This window comes from Staurois parvus, unplaced genomic scaffold, assembly GCF_062004578.1.
Source record: "Staurois parvus isolate SC_StPar_1 unplaced genomic scaffold, SC_StPar_1.0 ptg000519l, whole genome shotgun sequence".
NCBI lineage: Eukaryota > Metazoa > Chordata > Amphibia > Anura > Ranidae > Staurois > Staurois parvus.
In genome coordinates, this window is record NW_028318315.1 from 1201968 (window position 1) to 1223177 (window position 21210).

General features: G+C 46.9%; 1 protein-coding gene across 2 annotated transcripts; it reads right to left on the reverse strand.

Moving 5' to 3' along the window:
• Window positions 1-1657: 1657 nt before the first annotated feature.
• Window positions 1658-19844, reverse strand: LOC149451825 (uncharacterized). Of its 2 annotated transcripts, none has more exons than XM_089690169.1 (7): window positions 19623-19844; window positions 17061-17189; window positions 16136-16355; window positions 15922-16019; window positions 8686-8886; window positions 8404-8545; window positions 1658-5150 (listed from the first exon to the last, which is right to left on the reverse strand). In XM_089690169.1, the coding sequence occupies exons 1-7, from the start codon at window positions 19707-19709 to the stop codon at window positions 4324-4326; spliced, it is 1704 nt and encodes a 567-aa protein (XP_089546295.1). In that variant the 5' UTR covers window positions 19710-19844; the 3' UTR covers window positions 1658-4323. The 2 variants fall into 2 exon arrangements, with proteins under 2 accessions (XP_089546295.1, XP_089546296.1); XM_089690170.1 differs by lacking the exon at window positions 19623-19844 and adding an exon at window positions 19455-19505.
• Window positions 19845-21210: the final 1366 nt, after the last annotated feature.

Here is a 21210-nt window from a genome sequence, read left to right on the forward strand (position 1 = left end):
ATGACATACTGCTGACTAGTGACCACTGCACTCTGTATGCTGGGCTGTATATGGCATACTGCTTACTAGTGACAACAGCACTCTGCATCTTGTACATGACATACTGCTGACCACTACACTCTGTACGCCAATATATACATGACATCCTCCTGACCACTAAACATTGTATGCTGAGTTGTATATAACATCCTCTTGACCGCTGCACTCTGTATTGAGGCTGTATATGATATATTCCTGAACACTGCACTCTGTATGCTATTCTATATATGACATACTGCTGACTAGTGACCACTGCACTCTGTATGCTTGGCTGAATATGACATCCTAATGACTACTGCATTGTGTATGGAGGCTGTACTGTACCCCCCATATCCAGCAAAAGACACCCCCCCCCCATATCTAGCAAAGAGACAGCCCAATACCCAGCAAAAGACATCCCCCATATCCAGCAAGAGACATCCCCCATATCCAACAAATAGGAATGTCCCATAACCAGCAAAGAGAACGTCCCATATCCAGCAAAAGACACTCCCCCATATCCAACAAAGAGACTACCCATATCCAACAAAGAGACAGACCCATATCCAACAAAGAGACAGACCCATATCCAACAAAGAGACAGACCCATATCCAACAAAGAGACAGACCCATATCCAACAAAGAGACAGACCCATATCCAACAAAGAGACAGACCCATTTCCAGCAAGAGACAGGTCCATATCCAGCAAGAGACAGCCCCATCCAGCAAATAGATAGCTCAATCCAGCAGAGAGCCCAGTCAAAGATACAGCCTCATATCCCATAAGAGACAGGCCCATATCCATCAAAGGGACATCCCAATATCCAGCAAGAGACATCTCCCATATCCAAAAAAGAGACAACCCCATATCCAGCAAGACACAGCCCTATACCCAGCAAGAGACATCCCCCTATCCAGCAAAAACTGCCCCATATGAAGAAATAGACAGCCCCATATCCAGCAAGAGACATCCCCCATATCAAAAGAGATAGTCCCCATATCCAACAAAGAGAGATTCCCATATCCAGCAAGAGACAGCTCAATATCCAGCAAAGAGACAGTCCCATATCCAGCAAGGAACAGCTCAATATCCACCAAAGGGACAGGCCCATATCCAGCAAAAGACAGCTCAATATCCACCACTGCAGTCTGTACCCTGGGCTGTATATGATATACTCCTGACCACTTTACTCTGTACCCTGGGCTGTATATGATATACTCCTGACCACTGCACTCTTCACCCTGGGCTGTATATGATATACTCCTGACCACTGCACTCTGTACCCTGGGCTGTATGTGATATACTCCTGACCACTGCACTCTGTACCCTGGGCTGTATGTGATATACTCCTGACCACTGCACTCTGTACCCTGGGCTGTATATGATATACTCCTGACCACTGCACTCTGTACCCTCGGCTGTATATGATATACTCCTGACCACTGCACTCTGTATGGTGGGCTGTATGTGATATACTCCTGACCACTGCACTATGTACCCTGGGCTGTATATGATATACTCCTGACCACTGCACTCTGGACCATTATTAGATTGCCTCTAAACTGATGACCTCTTAAAACGTTGCCCATGAGAAATTTTTGAGCATCAAAGTTTGCCGTCATTACACACAAACACAATTTTTTTTGTTCAATACATTTTTTTTATTCTAATTTAACATTTAACAAGACTGCAGTAACAAAAGAAAAATTAGGAAATAGTACAGGCAGAAATCCGATTGGTCAGGAAAATCATTTGTCTGCAATGTGGAGGCGGAGTCATTATTCATTTGTCTACAATACAAAACGTGTTACAGCGCCTTGAAAAAGTATTCATAACCAAAAACATCCATGTATTTTATTGGGATTGGATGTGATAGAGCATGGGTGTCAAACTGGCGGCCCTCCAGCTGTTGCCAAACTACAAGTCCCATGAGGCATTGCAAGATTGACAGTTACAAGCATGACTCCCAAAGGTAGAGGCATGATGGGACTTGTAGTTTGGCAACAGCTAGAGGGCCGCCAGTTTGACACCCCTGTGATAGACCAACACAAAGTGGCACATCATTGTGACGTGGAAGGAAAATGAGAAATGGTTTTCAACATTTTTTACAAATAAATCTGTGAAAAGTGTTGCGTGCATTTGTATTCAGCCCTTTATTCTGGTACCTCTAACTAAAATCTAGTGGAGCAAATTGCCTTCAGAAGTCACCTAATTAGTAAATAGAGTCCACCTGTGTGTCATGTGATCTCAGTATAAATACAGCTGTTCTGTGAAGCCCTCAGAGGTTTGTTAGAGAACATTGGGGAACAAACAGCATCATGAAGGCCAAGGAGCACACCGGACAGGTCAGGGATAAAGTTGTGGAGGTGTTTAAAGCAGGATTAGGTTATAAAAGAAATCTCCCAAGCTTTGAACATCTCATGGAGCACTGTTCAATCCATCATCCAAAAATGGAAAGAGAATGACACAACTGCAAACCTACCAAGACATGGCCGTCCACCTAAACTGACAGGCTGGACAAGGAGAGCATTCATCAGAGAAGCAGCCAAGAGGTCCATGGGAACTCTGGAGGAGCTGCAGAGATCCACAGCTCAGGTGGGAGAATCTGTCCACAGGACAACTATTAGTCGTGCACTCCACAAATCTGGCCTTTATGGAAGTGGCAAGAAGAAAGCCATTGTTGGAAAAAAGCCATAAGAAGTCCTGTTTGCAGTTTGTGAGAAGCCATGTGGGGGACACAGCAAATGTGTGGAAGAAGGAGCTCTGGTCAGATGAGACCAAAATTCAACTTTTTGGCCTAAAAGCAAACCGCTATGTGTGGTGAAGAACTAACACTGCACATCACCCTGAACACACCATACCCACTGTGAAACATGGTGGTGGCAGCATCATGTTGTGAGGATGCTTTTCTTCAGCAGGGACAGGAAGGCTGGTCAGAGTTGATGGTAAGATGGATGGAGCCAAATACAGAGCAATCTTAGAAGAAAACCTGTCAGGAGTCTGCAAAAGACTTGAGACTGGGCTGGAGGTTCCCCTTCCAGCACGACAATGACCCGGAACATCCAGCCAGAGCTACAATGGAATGGTTTAGATCAAAGCATCTTCATGTGTTAGAATGGCCCAGTCACAGTCCAGACCCAAATCCAATGGAGAATCTGTGGTCAGACCTGAAAATTGCTGTTCACAGACGCCCTCCATCCAATCTGACAGAGCTTGTGCGATTCTGCAAAGAAGAATGGGCAGAAATGTCCTCTCTAGATGTGCAAAGAGACATCCCCAAAAAGACTTGCAGCTGGAATTGCAGCCCAAGGGGGTCCTACAAAGTATTGACTCTGGGGGGCTGAATACAAATCACAGATTTATCAGTCACAAATGTTGAAAACCATTTCTCATTCTCCTTCCACTTCACAATTATGTGCCACTTTGCGTCGGTCCATCACATCCAATCCCGATAAAATACATTGACATCTTTGGTTGTAACATGACAAAATGTGGGAAATTTCAAGGGGTGTGAAGACTTTTTCAAGGCACTGTACATTATTATAACAAAGTATTGTAGAAAAGATCCCAACATAGAAAATGGGGGAAAGGAGGAAATATTCCCGGGTATGAAAGTGAAATCTGTGTACGAGGAACACCTTAACCATGACCACCATTTTATTCTCCGGGGCCTCTGCTTTCAGGAAATAGATGTTTGGGGGCTTTAGCCAATCAACAGGCCCGAAATCTGTATTTTAACATGTGAGAGGGTTAATGGGAGCTACCTGGAATCACACTCCTGGGGTTACACTCTAGAAACTAGAGCGCCCCCTAGCTGCAGCCTGCAGGAGGTTGGTTCATTGAACGACTACATACTCCCAATCGTTATAGAAACGTTTCCTGACAATTAGGGGTCTATTCATAAAAAAATTATATGCCGGTGAAACGTTCCTTCTGTGTGAATGAGTAAAAAACAAATGTTAATCTTTTGCAAAAGCTTCCGCCACAAAATGTACTCAGCCAATGAAAGGTGATGACTCCATTTTTATTCTTCTCCTGCTATCAATGGCCAACCCGGTCCCACACTTCATCCATGTCTTTGGTGACCTCTGATCTCCTTATGAACTGTTTCTTCCATGATGAAGATCAGCCATGGAGTATATCTGAGGTGTATATCAGGGTGTGCTTCTTCCCCACGAGAGCTGGGATGTCCAGCAACATTCATCTAGAAGACATTTCCCGCACTAAAGGTGCTAATGCACCTCCAGGGTTGTGTGGGACCCCGATGTACAGGAAGACAGGACTTCAGTGCGGAACATTTCCCTCACTCAGAGAAGAAAAGTTTCTTCTCCCTTATGTGAGATATCTGATGTAAGTAAAGACTGGACTTCCTTGAAAAACATTTTCCGCACTCGGAACAAGAATATGGCTTTTCCCCCGTGTGAGACCTCTGATGTGCTGTAAGTAGTGATTTTTGTACAAAACATTTCCCGCACTCAGAACAGGAATACGGTTTTTCACCTGTGTGCAATCTCTGATGTCTGTAAAGAATGGACATCTGTGAAAAACATTTCCCGCATTCAGGGCAGGCATGCGGCTTCTCTCCTGTGTGCAATCTCTGATGTGTGTAAAGATTTGCCTTTTTTGAAAAACATTTCCCGCACTCAGGACAGGCATGTGGCTTCTCTCCCCTGTGCAATCTCTGATGTCTGCAAAGATATGACCTCTGCGAAAAACATTTTCCGCACTCAGAACAGGAAAATGGCTTCTCCCCTGTGTGAGACCTCTGATGTGAGACAAGTTGTGATGTTTTTAGAAAACATTTCCCGCACTCAGTACATGAATACTCCTTCTCACCTGTGTGAGATCTTTTATGCACATCAAGATTGGATTTAAAATTGAAACATTTCCCGCACTCAGTACAGGAGAAACTCTTCCCTGTTGGAAGGCCGGCCCGGTCCCGCAAAGTTTGAGGGTCTGCAGGAGAAGAGGAATACGATGGTCCATCTACACTGTGTGGTGCCGGATGGACATTGGAGGGAGCCGGGTTTTCTCCTGGACTATACTGTGTGATGTCCTCATCTTCTACTTTCCAGTCAAGAGACAAAGTGAGACAATCCTCTGAGGTTTTCCTCATCTCCCGGCCATGGACTAAAATACAAAGACAAAAAGGATTACTAGACAGGAGCTGATTGGTTCCCCCAAACCAGGACTCCGCCCACATCAGGCAGCTTGGTCTCTGAGGAGCTTACAATTCCACCCTCAAGGGAACTAGGAAATGGCTCCTCTGATCTCCTACCAGGTCATTTCTTTATTCATGGACCTTAGTCAGAGAGTGAGGAAACAACCAGAACTGTCTTTTATAGGAGGGACAGTGATGAGGGGATTATAGGACGAGGGTCCCCACCCCCTCTATCACTCATCACCATCTTCCCAACACAAGAAGTACTGCACTTCCTTATTTAGTCCATGATTTAGTCATGAAGAACAGCGGGGCTGAGCCCCACCAGAGGTCAGAGAGTGAGGATGGGGGGAGAACAACCAAGATGAAGACTGGACTGATCCTGAAGACCACCATCATTGGGGTATTGACTCCTCCCTCATTATCACTTTCAGTTTAAGGGTCCAAAGTTGGAGGATGTTATCACATTATTATCACCATGTAAAAGTCTGTGCTCCAATCACATCATCCGATATAAAATGTCCAGCTGGTAGGAAATGGGGGGAACAAAAGAGAATACATATTATGCTTATACACTGCTCAAAAAAATAAAGGAAGACTTTGAAAACCCATCAGATCTCAATGAGGACGAATCTCCTGCCGGATCTCTATACTGATATGGACGGGTAATGTGTTAGGAATGTAAGGACGCCCCATTGTTTCATGGAAATGAAAATGATCGACCTACAGAGGACTGAATTCAAAGACACCCTGAAAATCAAAGTGAAAAAATGATGCAGCAGGCGAGTCCATTCTGCTGAAATGTCATTGCAGCAACTCAGAATGGTCCTCAGTAGTTTGTATGGCCCCCATGTGCTTGTATGCATGCCTGACAATGTTGGGGGAGGCTCCTAATGAGACCACGGATGGTGTCCTGGGGGATTTCCTCCCAGATCTGGACCAGGACATCACTGAGCTCCTGGACAGTCTGAGGTGCAACCTGGTGGCGTCAGGTGGACCGAAACATGACATCCCAGAGGAGTTCTATTGGATTTAGGTCAGGCGAGTGTGGGGGCCATTCAATGGTATCAATTCCTTCATCCTCCAGGAACTGCCTGCATACTCTCCCCACATGAGGCTGGGCATTGTCGTGCACCAGGAGGAACCCAGGACCCACTGCACCAGGAGGAACCCAGGACCCACTGCACCAGGAGGAACCCAGGACCCACTGCACCAGGAGGAATCCAGGACCCACGGCACCAGGAGGAACCCAGGACCCACGGCACCAGGAGGAACCCAGGACCCACTGCACCTGTTTAGGGTCTGACAATGGGTCCAAGGATTTCATCCCCATACCTAATGGCAGTCAGGGTGCCATTGTGTAACCTGTAGAGGTCTGTGTGTCCCTCCATGGATATGCCTCCCCAGACCATCACTGACCCCCCACCAAAACGGTCATGCTGAATGATGTTACAGGCAGCAGAACATTCTCCACGGCTTCTCCAGACCCTTTCATGTCTGTCACATGTGCTCAAGGTGAACCTGCTCTCATCTGTGAAAAGCACAGGGTGCCAGTGGTGGACCTGACAATTCTGGTGTTCAATGGCAAATGCCAATCCAGCTCTATGGTGCCGGGCAGTGAGCACAGGGCCCACTAGAGGACGTCGGGCCCTCAGGCCCCCCTCATGAAGTCTGTTTCTGATTGTTTGGTCAGAGACATTCACACCAGTGGCCTGCTGGAGGACATTTTGTAGGGCTCTGGCAGAGCTCATCCTGTTCCTCCTTGTACAAAGGAGCAGATACCGGTCCTGCTGATGGGTTAAGGACCTTCTACGGTCCTGTCCAGCTCTCCTAGAGGAACTGCCTGTCTCCTGGAATCTCCTCCATGCTCTTGAGACCGTGCTGGGAGACACAGCAAACCTTCTGGCAATGGCACCCTGGAGGAGTTGGACTGCCTGTACAACCTCTGTAGGGTCCAGGTATGGCCTCATGCTACCAGTAGTGACACTGACCCTAGCCAAATGCAAAACTAGTGAAAACCAATCAGAAAAGATCAATAGGGAAAAAATGTCAGTGGCCTCCACCTGTAAAACCATTCCTGTTTGGGGGTTGTCTCATTGTTGCCCATCTAGTGCACCTATTAATTTCATTAACACCAAAGCAGCTGAAGCTGATGAACAACCCCCTCTGCTACTTACCTGACCAGATCAATATCCCGGAAGGTTCATTGACTTCATACTAGACTCTGATTACAAAGTCTTCCCTTAATTTTTTTTTTGAGCAGTGTATATAGCAATGGGTGCAGGGTAGACAGCAGAAGTCAGGACTATGTAATGTACAACATATTGTAGAAGATACTATATAGTCCTAACTGTTGTATCAGAATGATGTAATGTACAACATAGAGTGTATAGTGCAGGGGTCAGGAGTATATAATATACAACATAGAGTATATAGTGCAGGGGTCAGGAGTATATAATATACAACATAAAGTATATAGTGCCGGGGTCAGGAGTATGGAATGTACGACATAGAGTATATAGTGCAGGGGTCAGGAGTATGTAACGTACAACAGAGTATAAAGTGCAGGAGTATGTAATGTACAACAGAAAATATAGTGCAGGGATCAGGAGTATGTAATGTACAACATAGAGTATATAGTGCAGGGGTCTGGGGTATGAAACATGCAATATAATTGATAACATATAAGGGTCAGGGCTCACATTAATGGCATTCAGCAATCAGTGGTAGCCTAAATGTTTATTTAACTGAGACAAGTTGCAGAGATCCCACCCCGCTGCCTCCCATCTCCTGAGACTGCACTCAGTGACTTGGGTCTGAGACTATACAGACATATCCCTCCACCCGGCACAGCCAGCAGACTACAGAAAAAGTAACTCTGAAACCCAGAATTGCTCTGACAGAGATCTTGCTAGACCTGGACATGAGATTCAAGGCTCATAACCCTGGTGCCTAGGTTGAGCAATGCCCTATGGGAAAAAAGCAACACTTTTCTGCCAGTGGAACCTCAAAATCTCCATAAATACATTCTAGATACATAAATTGTGTCTGCAGCACAGAGAAGGAAGATTATCCGAGAGAAATCCAGGAATACAGGACGGGGAACACAGCTCAGGAAAGTGACCAGGGGATTACAGGCTGATATCACCCAGTCCCCGCCCTACTCTGGACCAATCAGTGAGCAGTATGGGTGGAGGAATGGATTTAGTGTTCATGACCCACCTGTGCTGATCTCTGTAGGAGTGTCCTCCTCTATAAATGTCCCCGTTATTCCATCCTCCTCCATAGACTGCTGATCATCCCTCACATACGCCTCTTCTTCTTCTGTCTTTATCTCAATTTTAGGATCTCTCAGGTTTCCACTCTGAAAATACAAGAAAAATGACAAATTGTAATAATAAAGATATTTTACAGATCCTAATGATAATAAAAATGACATCAATGGTAACAATGCAGATAATGTACAGATCCTAATGATACTATCAGTGATTGTTCCTCATCTACCTGATGATGGTGAGGGATGGTGTGACCTTCCTGTGTGGAATACAGAGGACGGGGACATCTCTCTGGTGGGTTCCTGTTACTTGATGGCTCCTTGTAGAGAGCGTTCTGTCTCTCAGAAAGCTGCTTCATCACTCCATACTCCTCATCCTCCTCTTTATACTCTTCTTTGACAACAATTTTATAATCCCCGAGGATTCCACTCTGAAAGCACGAGACATTTATTGGAACAAACACACTTTTGTACAAGGAAATTCTATATGCTGCGCTAATGCTGTGGGAGTCTGGAGGTACTACATGTAAAAGTCATTTTTACCTACAATACACCTCCCTCATCAATGTGTATTCAAATGTGCTCCATCACCAAATGCGGGTGTCGATAATGCCTGCCTATGTTCAACCTGTCTGTGTTGGTGTACTTACATGTATTCCATATATATGGCACTTTAACCACTTCCAGTCTGGACACTTTCCCCCCCCCTTCCAGTCCGGACACTTCCCCCCCCCTTCCAGTCCAGACACTTTCCCCCCCCCCTTCCAGTCCGGACACTTTCTCCCCCCTTCCAGTCCAGATACTCCCCCCCCCCTTCCAGTCCGGACACTTTCCCCCCTCCTTCCAGTCCGGACACTTTCCCCCCCCCTTCCAGTCCGGACACTTTCCCCCCCCCTTCCAGTCCGGACACTTTCCCCCCCCCCTTCCAGTCCAGACACTTTCCCCCCCCCCTTCCAGTCCGGACACTTTCTCCCCCCTTCCAGTCCAGATACTCCCCCCCCCCTTCCAGTCCGGACACTTTCCCCCCTCCTTCCAGTCCGGACACTTTCCCCCCCCCTTCCAGTCCGGACACTTTCCCCCCCCCTTCCAGTCCGGACACTTTCCCCCCCCCCTTCCAGTCCGGACACTTTCCCCCCCCCTTCCAGTCCGGACACTTTCCCCCCCCCTTCCAGTCCGGACACTTTCCCCCCCCCTTCCAGTCCGGACACTTTCCCCCCCCCTTCCAGTCCGGACACTCCCCCCCCCCTTCCAGTCCGGACACTCCCCCCCCCCTTCCAGTCCGGACACTTTCACCCCCTTCCAGTCCGGACACTTTCACCCCCTTCCAGTCCGGACACTTTCCCCCCCCTTCCAGTCCGGACACTCCCCCCCCCCCTTCCAGTCCGGACACTTCCCCCCCCCTTCCAGTCCAGACACTTTCCCCCCCCCCTTCCAGTCCGGACACTTTCTCCCCCCTTCCAGTCCAGATACTCCCCCCCCCCCTTCCAGTCCGGACACTTTCCCCCCTCCTTCCAGTCCGGACACTTTCCCCCCCCCTTCCAGTCCGGACACTTTCCCCCCCCCTTCCAGTCCGGACACTTTCCCCCCCCCTTCCAGTCCAGACACTTTCACCCCCTTCCAGTCCGGACACTTCCCCCCCCCCTTCCAGTCCGGACACTTCCCCCCCCCCCCCTTCCAGTCCGGACACTTTCACCCCCTTCCAGTCCGGACACTTTCACCCCCTTCCAGTCCGGACACTTTCCCCCCCCTTCCAGTCCGGACACTCCCCCCCCCCCTTCCAGTCCGGACACTTTCCCCCCCTTCCTGTCCAGGCCAATTTTCAGCTTTCAGCGCTATCACACTTTGAATGACAATTGCGCGGTCATGCAACACTGTACCCATATGAATTTTCTAGCATTTTTTTGAGACAGATAAAGCTTTATTTTGGTGATATTTATTTTTTGCTATATAAATAAAAAAGTCTGACGTATGAGTGCTGCCAGCATTGCTGCAGAGGTTGAAGGGGTGGGGGGTCAGCCTGTCAGTGGGGCCAGCATTGCTGCAGAGGTTGAAGGGGTGGGGGGGTCAGCCTGTCAGTGCTCAGACCATACGCCGCACACTGCATCACATTGGTCTGCATGGCTGTCATCCCAGAAGGAAGCCTCTTCTAAAGATGATGCACAAGAAAACCCGCAAACAGTTTGCTGAAGACAAGCAGACTAAGGACATGGATTACTGGAACCACGTCATGTGGTCTGATGACACCAACATCAACTGATTGGGTTCAGATGGTGTCAGGCATGTGTGGCGGCAACCAGGTGAGGAGTACAAAGACAAGTGTGTCTTGCCTACAGTCAAGCATGGTGGTGGGAGTGTCATGGTCTGGGGCTGCATGAGTGCTGCCGGCACTGGGGGGGGCTACAGTTCATTGAGGGAACCGTGAATGCCAACATGTACTGTGACATACTGAAGCAGAGCATGATCCTCTCCCTTCGGAGACTGGGCCTCAGGGCAGTATTCCAACATGATAATGACTCCAAACACACCTCCAAGACCACCACTGCCTTGCTATAGAAGCTGAGGGTTCAGGTGATGGACTGGCCAAGCATGTCTCCAGACCTGAACCCTATTGAGCATCTGTGGGACATCCTCAAATGGAAGGTGGAGGAGCGCAAGGTCTCGAACATCCACCAGCTCCATGATGACGTCATGGAGGAGTGGAAGAGGACTCCAGTGGCAACCTGTGAAGCTCTGGTGACCTCCATGCCCAAGAGGGTTAAGGCAGTGCTGGAAAATAATGGCGGCCACACAGAATATTGTCACTTTGGGCCCAATTTGGACCTTGTCACTTAGTGGTGGACTCTTTTGTTGCCAGCGGTTTAGACATTAATGGCGGTGTGTTGAGTTTTTTTGAGGGGACAGCAAATTTACATGTTATACAAGCTGTACACTGACTACGTCACATTGTAGCAAAGTGTCATTTCTTCAGTGTTGTCACATGAAAAGGTAGAATCAAATATTTACACAAAATGTGAGGGGGGGGACTCACTTCTGGGAGATACTGTATGTGCATTTCTTAAGTGCTTTTATGCAATAAATACGGTATAACCCTATGGAAGTCTCCTTTCGATTGCTTTACTGCGGGGGAGGAGCATTGTGGCCGTTTGAAGTGTTCCCTTATAAGAGGACTACAGGTTTAAAGGGCAGCGGTTGCTAAAGGGCAAAGGAGACAGATTCACTCTAGTGGCTTGCCAAAGCACCCAAAAGCGCTTTATGACCTACCTTGGTGGTCAAAACCTTGTAGTGAGTGGGGCACTGGAGGGTGAGCACGAGTGGATCACTTATCACCGTTTTTGCTGGCAAGATCACCAAATTGTACCACTATACCACATTGATCATCTTGATGTGGAAGGTGTTTTATAGCACCTGGACTTTATTTTCATGAACTGACCTGTTATTTGCATTTGTATGTGTCACGAATCCCCCACACGCCACGCCCACAGCGACTAGCTAACCAATGCGCGCACGTGCAGCCATGACTTGGGGGTAAGAGGGAATAAAGGGGACTCAACTTTGAATATATAAAACCGTATATAAGATCAGCCGTGAAATACTTCCACAGCCCGCACTACCTTTGGCCACCACCAGATGCAGAGTCCACTCCAATCCAGCTGGTCGACCACAGACTGGCAGATACAAATCTTACATACAATCTGATGCACTGATTAGAGTTGAGGACCAGCTTAGTAATTACACACCCTTCTAGAGTCCCTCCAGCTACCTACAGCATGAACCCCGGTGTTAATCACCCTTCCACTGTCCACACACCCCCACACCAGACACACCACAAAAGGTAGCCTGCCACCACCCAACAGTTTATCCACAGAACGGTCTGTTGGGACACCCTACACACACAGATCTCCGTCTGGCCGATCTGTTACCTTTTACAATCTGCACGCAATCTGCCCACACACAGTGCAATTGCATACAGATTGGCAATGAACTTGACCGAGCGTTTAAAGGCACTAAAATACAATACAATCTAATCTCTCCAATCCAATCTCTCCAAAGATATGAGTCCGTGCTTAAATACACAGAAGTCACTAATTAATTTTAAGCTTTAATTTCCCGAAAGTGGGCGGTGCATAAAATATGTACAAAATATAAAAAGTTACAGAAATACAAAAAATACAAGAAGACACACAAATGACTATTCACTATAAAATAAAAAGGGAATAACACAGAATAAAACTTTTACCAAGATCTATCCTGCGACTGGAGCAAGTCAGAGCGTCAGCAATCCGTTAGTCCAGTGGTCGGCAAGCCGCGGCTCGCGAGCCACATGCGGCTCTTTACACGTTTTAATGCGGCTCTTGTGTGCCGGGCGCCCGCTCCCCTCCCTCCTCTCGGGCGGCAGGGACTCTGCAGCGTGATCCAAAAAAAAACAGCCAGGGCAGCGCGCTCAAATGCAATGATTGGCCAGTCTCGCTGCCACTCACATCCTGATAGCCAGTGATTGGCTGTCAGGATGTGTGTAGGCGGGGCAGCGTGACGAACGTGAGAGGAGCTAGGCTCCTCTCACAGTCCGCCCTGAAGACCGGAATGGCGCGGGAACACGGCGAGAGGAACGCGCGGAGCAAAGGTAAGTGAATTGACACAGGGGGGACTTGGCTTACTACTTGCTACTTACTTACTACTACTATATGAGGGATGAATTAATATGGGGGATGAATTACTATAGGGGGGATGAATTACTATAGGGGGGATGAATTACTATATGGGGGATGAATTACTATGGGGGATGAATTACTATATGGGGGATGAATTACTATGGGGGATGAATTACTATATGGGGGATGAATTACTATATGGGGGATGAATTACTATAGGGGGGATGAATTACTATATGGGGGATGAATTACTATATGGGGGATGAATTACTATATGGGGGATGAATTACTATGGGGGATGAATTACTATATGGGGGATGAATTACTATAGGGGGGATGAATTACTATAGGGGGGATGAATTACTATAGGGGGGATGAATTACTATATGGGGGATGAATTACTATGGGGGATGAATTACTATATGGGGGATGAATTACTATGGGGGATGAATTACTATATGGGGGATGAATTACTATATGGGGGATGAATTACTATAGGGGGGATGAATTACTATGGGGGATGAATTACTATAGGGGGGATGAATTACTATGGGGGATGAATTACTATATGGGGGATGAATTACTATATGAGGGATGAATTACTATATGGGGGATGAATTACTATGGGGGGATGAATTACTATGGGGGATGAATTACTATATGGGGGATGAATTACTATATGGGGGATGAATTACTATATAGGGGATGAATTACTATAGGGGGGATGAATTACTATGAGGGATGAATTACTATGAGGGATGAATTACTATATGGGGGATGAATTACTATATGGGGGATGAATTACTATATAGGGGATGAATTACTATAGGGGGGATGAATTACTATGAGGGATGAATTACTATGAGGGATGAATTACTATATGGGGGATGAATTACTATGGGGGATGAATTACTATATGGGGGATGAATTACTATATGGGGGATGAATTACTATATGGGGGATGAATTACTATGGGGGGATGAATTACTATGGGGGATGAATTACTATGGGGGATGAATTACTATATGGGGGATGAATTACTATATGGGGGATGAATTACTATATGGGGGATGAATTGCTATATGGGGGATGAATTACTATATGGGGGATGAATTACTATGGGGGATGAATTACTATATGGGGGATGAATTACTATGGGGGATGAATTACTATATGGGGGATGAATTACTATGGGGGATGAATTACTATGGGGGGATGAATTACTATATGGGGGATGAATTACTATATGGGGGATGAATTACTATGGGGGATTAATTACTATATGGGGGATGAATTACTATGGGGGATGAATTACTATATGGGGGATGAATTACTATAAAAACTTATTGAAACTAAAAACAGTGTACCATCCTATGTATTTTCAGTTTTAAAAATGTGGCTCTCAAAATAAATTTCAATCGTGGTTTTGGCGAGATTTAGCTCAGTTGAAAAAAAAGGTTGCCCACCACTGCGTTAGTCAAGTAAAACTGGCTCCATACAAATCACAAATGTCACAATGCCCGGGTACTCCTTTTATGGGGATATGGACGTAGGCGGGTCATTAGTCTTCAGCCAATTGACCATGGGGGGCTGCCCCTGTACCTCCATGGGGGGCTGCCCCTGTACCTCCATGGGGGGCTGCCCCTGTACCTGCCCACAGGATGTTCTGGGGGCTGACCGGCCCAAGTTCAATCAGACTAAAACCGGCTTGAAACACCAAGTCTGGGATTGGATTTCCGACACCAGCACATCGGCCCGATCACGACAGTACCAAACACCATTCGACTGTTGCGATCCAGCGCCACCTAACCATTTCCTGCATTTTCCTGGCCTTCTACCTAAGTCACAAATATGATTTTTAGGTGTCGATGTGGCCTACAGAGTGCCCAAACAGAAGGGAGTATGTTCATCTCTCTGCAACTAATATTTTAGCTTTTATGAGAGATGAAACATACCCCTTTTGATGTATGGATATACGTTTTAGCTCCCCCCAGACAGATCGAGCCCCCTGCTTTCATGAAGCCGAAATGTCTCGAGCCACTTCCTTTAAACCGGTTTCACCAGAAGGTGACAACCTTATTAACACAAAGGTGTCACATTCTGGAAGCCAGGCTTTTCAGCCGCTAATTGATGCCTCTGTGTCTGAGTTCCTCTGACTGAATATACATCTTTAATGACAATGGAATGTCCCTACAGTTACGATTACATATTGCTACTGATCACATCTTATCTACTTAAATCTGTACATTTATGTCACATGCACGTTACATCATGTCACATGTACGTTACAGTATGTTTCTCAAATCACTCAATTTGTCTGCACTAACAGTTTTATAGGTGTTCAAAACACTGTACTCTAGAGTAACATTAATAATGGGGGAGGTGTATTGTAGTCCCCATCCTTTTTTATTATTTTTATGGGTTAGGGGCAATTGTAATCACTATAAGGAACAAAACATTATTAAATATATACCTCCTATAGAGGGAGGTGTATTATAGCACTTTATTTATTAGATTGCACCAACACAGACAGGTTGAAGATAGGCAGGCATTATCGACACCTGCATTTGGTGATGGAGCACATTTGAATACACATTGCTGAGGGAGGTGTATCGTAGGTAAAAATTACTTTTACATGTAGTACCTCCAGACTCCCACAGCATTAGCGCAGCAGATAGAATTTCCTCATTTACACACAATAATTTTTGTTTATTGCTAGCAGCAACCTCTGGATTTCCTTTTAACCGCTGCACAGAATTTTGAAGATACTGACTCTTTTGTATAATTCTTATCTATCAGTGATTGTTCCCCATCTACCTGATGATGGTGAGGGATGGTGTGACCTTCCTGTGTGGAATCCCGGGAATACAGAGGACGGGGACGTCTCTCTGGTGGGTTCCCATGACTGGATCCATCTGTAGGAAACACACACACTGACTGAATCCATTGTTTCTATGTGTTTATCAGATGATGGGGGATCTAGGTGGATCCTCCGTACTGCTCTCTCCTTTACAATAAAGTCTCCTCTTACCCGGTGATGTGAGGGGCGGCTGATTGTCCATCATGACGTCCTTGTAGAGATCCTTGTGTCCTTCTAAATACTCAGCACTGCTCACCTCTCCTGTCAGCAGCTCCATCATCTTCTTGGTGACTTCTAGAATCTTCTCCATGTTGTGTCTCTCAGGTTTCAGGGAGTCACATAGAGACACTGTGATGGTCATATGATCACCTGACTTCAGAAGAGGAAATCTCTGTATTGAGGAACCAATAGGAATATCATGTTAGACTCCCAGAATCCTCCTCACCTCTCCGGTCAGGTCTGTGTTTTATTAATAGAGATAAGAGTGATGTCATGTGACCTCCCAGAATCCTCCTCACCTCTCCGGTCAGGTCTGCGTTTTATTAATAGAGATAAGAGTGATGTCATGTGACCTCCCAGAATCCTCCTCACCTCTCCGGTCAGGTCTGCGTTTTATTAATAGAGATGAGAGCGATGTCATGTGACCTCCCAGAATCCTCCTCACCTCTCCGGTCAGGTCTGTGTTTTATTAATAGAGATTAGAGTGATGTCATGTGACCTCCCAGAATCCTCATCACCTCTCCGGTCAGGTCTGTGTTTTATTAATGGAGATAAGAGTGATGTCATGTGACCTCCCAGAATCCTCCTCACCTCTCTGGTCAGGTCTGTTTTATTAATAGAGATGTGATTTCATGTGACCTCCCAGAATCCTCCTCACCTCTCCGGTCAGGTCTGTGTTTTATTAATAGAGATAATAGTGATGTCATGTGACCTCCCAGAATCCTCCTCACCTCTCCGGTCAGGTCTGTAATTTATTAATAGAGATAAGAGTGATGTCATGTGACCTCCCAGAATCCTCCTCACCTCTCCGGTCAGGTCTGTGTTTTATTAATAGAGATAAGAGTGATGTCATGTGACCTCCCAGAATCCTCCTCACCTCTCCGGTCAGTAGGTAGATGATCTCCAGGGTGAGGTTTAGTATCCTCTCAGTCATGTGACTCCGGTCCTCTTCCATCTTCATTGGTGCCATCATGTGATCTATACAGGTCTCCTTGTAGACGGATAACTTTGGGAAATGAAAGTAAGAATGATTTGGATGGTATTGGTCACATGATGAAGATGTGGATGTGAGGGGGGAATAGGAGGGTTGCTGGACATTGAAGAACTACTGCCTTCATGGGAACACATTTAGTTTGGACTGTTTAGTGTTTGCTACAGAACCCTCTTGGCCTGCTGAAACAAGAATTCCCTTTTTCTGTTGGGTTCGTTTTACTTCTGAACTGGTTTTACTTACTTTTACATCTGCAGACAATTAATGATAAATATAATCCTTCCTTTGACTCGTTTGCTCTGAGGTCAATTTAGGGCCATCATGATGTCCAGGAAAGGGAATTTGCTTTCTTTTGGTCAGAGTTGCTGGCTAATCAGGATAATTGCCAGAACTCCAGCTTCAAGGCTCCAATCACCCTAATGACTGACAGGAGTTATGTCAATCTCACTCTCTGCAGTAAGAGAAGGGATTGGATAGAAGGAGGGTGCTGCTAGCGGAGTAAAGAGGAATCTGTTCCCATGCCTCCAAAGCCAGCCCAGTGTGGGTAGGAGGAGGACGGCGAGGGTTGAGGGGATTCCCCCTGTCTGTCCCAGGTTTTATTCCCTAAAGGGTGCACAGCAGTCAGGCACACAGTAGTTTCAATATCTCCACACAATAACCAGGCAGAAGTTTCTTTTTTGTGTTTATTGTTTGAAGAACTTGGATGGGGAATAGTGTGAGCCTTTGGATACTTTAAAACTAGTGCAACTTTCCTGAGGACACTCTAATAGAAACTCCCCTCTCCTAGGCAGGCCTTTAGTGAAAAATGATGTGGACATCCGCTCAGGGGGATCCCGCACTGGAAAATGCCCTAATCTAGTAAATCTAGAACAGTCTCTCACAAAAGAGGACAAAAACAGAAACAGTCTCTCCAGGATCAATCCCTCTCTCAGGCCTCTACTGACTGTGTCCCTGTATACATGGATGCTTCCTTACAGTATCAGCCAGACCTTGTAATGTGAGCCTCCGGGCCAGATCCTCAGCAGACTTTCCTCCAGACTGTTCTCTCATCTTCATCAGTCGACCCACCAGTTCTACCTGAGCGTGGATTGCAATGAACCTCCTACAGTCTTCAAATATATTGCCCAAGAGGGCAGACAGCCCCTTGAGGCTGAGTTTCTGTCCACTAGGTTAAAGGACCCTGATGTTCTAGGCCCCAGACTATTTATGCACACCTCAGCCTCTTGCTGGTCACCTTCTAGACCAGGGATTGGCTAAGGCTGCATGAATATTCAGCTCAAGGTCCGCCTCTCCCAACTCAGTATATTCCAGAACTTACTGGAATGTGGGGGGGGAGTAGTTGAAACTGTAGCCAGCAGAACCCAAAACAGCCAGGAGCAATCAAACCTGCTCCACTGGCTACAAAGGAGCCAAAAACTGACTGGCAACCTAACTAGGAGGGTGCTACACCTGGATGCCAACTATATCGGAGTATCTGGACATTGTACAGAGTGGCAGTGGGCTCCTGGGGCTCTGAATTCTAGCACGGGCATTGCCAGAGCCATGGGAAGGCATTGGGCTACCTCCCCCAGTTGCATAGCGTTGCCTCCCAGCCACACATTACATGATGCTCCTCTAAAGATGAGTGCCCACCAACAGGTAAAGGAGTGCCCTTCTTCATTCCACTTGATATCTTGGAATATTTTTTTGACCAGTGAGATGGTAAGAAGGTGAAGGTTGCCCTGGAGTTCTGTAAGGAGGTCTGAAATGTAAGGGCAGGTGGGAGGACCATTGTAGACCAAGAGCATCCCTGTATCTTAGTGTTCGCTCCTCACAAGACCTCCTACTTTCTAGCTCCCTGGTCTCCTCCTCCCACGCCCGACTGCAGGACTTCCCCCATCCTCTGGAACTCTCCACCCCAATCCATCAGACTGTCACCTACCCTCTTCACCTTCAGGCGCACCCTGAAAACCCATTTCTTCAGGGAAGCCTACCCCACCCTCACCTAACAGCTGAACTCCTCCACTCCTCCTACCACCCCATCCCCCACAGCCATCTCCTCCTGTATCACCTTCCACTCCCTCCTAGATTGTAAGCTCCAAGGAGCAGGGCCCTTGAACCCCTCGTGTATTGTATTGTTACTGTATTGTCTCATGTTCTGTCCCCCACTATAATGTACAGCGCTGAGCAAACCTTTTGGCGCTATATAAATACTGTATAATAATAATAATAATAAGTGTTCCTCTAAGCTCTACAAAATGATGAGAATATTCTAGCCCCAAAAAGAAGAAAGGTTCTGACCTTGAAGGGGTTAATCTGGGTTCCCACACTATATATGTATCATCATCTGCTGGAGATAAAGGACGTCACAGTGGCTATGGAGGAAGAGGACAGACGTGACTATGGAGGAAGAGGACGGACATGACAGGGGGGTTACTGGGTGTAAATAGAACATAAACATCTTATTACCTCCTCTGCTGCCACTTCCACCAACGTCTCCTCTCTACTTCCTCCCAACTCACCTCTCACCCGGAACTTCCTGTCTGTACCTGCCATCACTTCCTGTCTTTACCTGACATCACTTCCTGTCTTGGTAGAAGTGAGTTCACAATCTTGCGGAGCTCAGAGGAACTGCACCCCTCGAGAAACATCTCCTATAACTTAATATACACTATATTGCCCGCAGTATTGGTCTCCTGCCTTTCCACACACGACCTTTAATGGCCCCCCAGTCTTAGTCCGTAGGGTTCAATATTGAGTTGGCCCCGCCCTTTCCACACACATGACCTTTAATGGCCTCCCAGTCTTAGTCCGTAGGGTTCAATTTTGAGTTGGCCCCGCCCTTTGCAGCTATAACAGCTTCAACTCTTCTGGGAAGGCCGTCCACAAGGTTTAGGAGGGTGTCTATGGGAAGGTTGGACCATTCTTCCAGAAGCACATTTGTCAGGTCAGGCACTGATGTCGGGGGAGGAGGCCTGGCTCACAGTCTCCGCTCTAATTCATCCCAAAGGTGTTCTATGGGGTTGGGGTCAGGACTCTGTGCAGGCCAGTCAAGTTCCTCCACCCCAAACTGGCTCCTCCATGTCTTTATGGACCTTGCTTTGTGCACTAGTGTGCAGTCATGTTGGAACAGGAAGGGGCCATCCCCAAACTTCCCACAAAGTTGGGAGCATGAAATTGTCCAACATGTCTTAGTATGCTGACGCATTAAGAGTTCCCTTCACTGGAACTAGGGGGCCAAGCCCAACCCCTGAGAAACAACCCCACACCATAATCCCCCCTCCACCAAACTTTACACTTGGCACAATGCAGTCAGGCAAGTACCGTTCTCCTGGCAACCGCCAAACCCAGACACGTCCATCGGATTGCCAGACAGAGAAGCGTGATTGGTCACTCCAGAGAACATGTCTCCACTGCTCTAGAGTCCAGTGGCGGTGTGCTTTACACTACGGCATTCAACGCTTTGCATTGCACTTGGTGATGTAAGGCTTGGATGCAGCTGCTCGGCCATGGAAACCCATTCCATGAAGCTCTCTACGCACTGTTGTTGCGCTCATCTGAAGGCCACACCAAGTTTGGAGGTCTTTAGCTATTGACTCTGCAGACAGTTGGTGACTTCTGCGCACTGTGCGCTTCAGCATGCGCTGACCCCGCTCTGTCATGTGACGTGGCCTACACTTGGTGGCTGAGTTGCTGTTGTTCCCAGTTGCTTCCACTTTGTTATAATCCCACTAACAGTTGAGCGTGGAATATTTAGAAGCCAGGAAATGTCACGGATGGACTTATTGCACAGGTGACAACCTATCACGGGACCAGCCTTGGAGTCACTGAGCTCCTGAGAGCGACCCATTCTTTCACCAATGTTTGTAGAAGCAGTCTGCATGCCTAGGGGCTTGATTGTATACACCTGTGTCCATGGAGGGGATTGGAACACCTGAATCACATGATTTGAAGGGTGGGCCCAATACTTTTGGCAATATTGTGTACTGGAATTGTTATTTATTTATACTAGTAATGGTGTTGATCAGGGACTTATAATGGGACTGCAATAGTACTG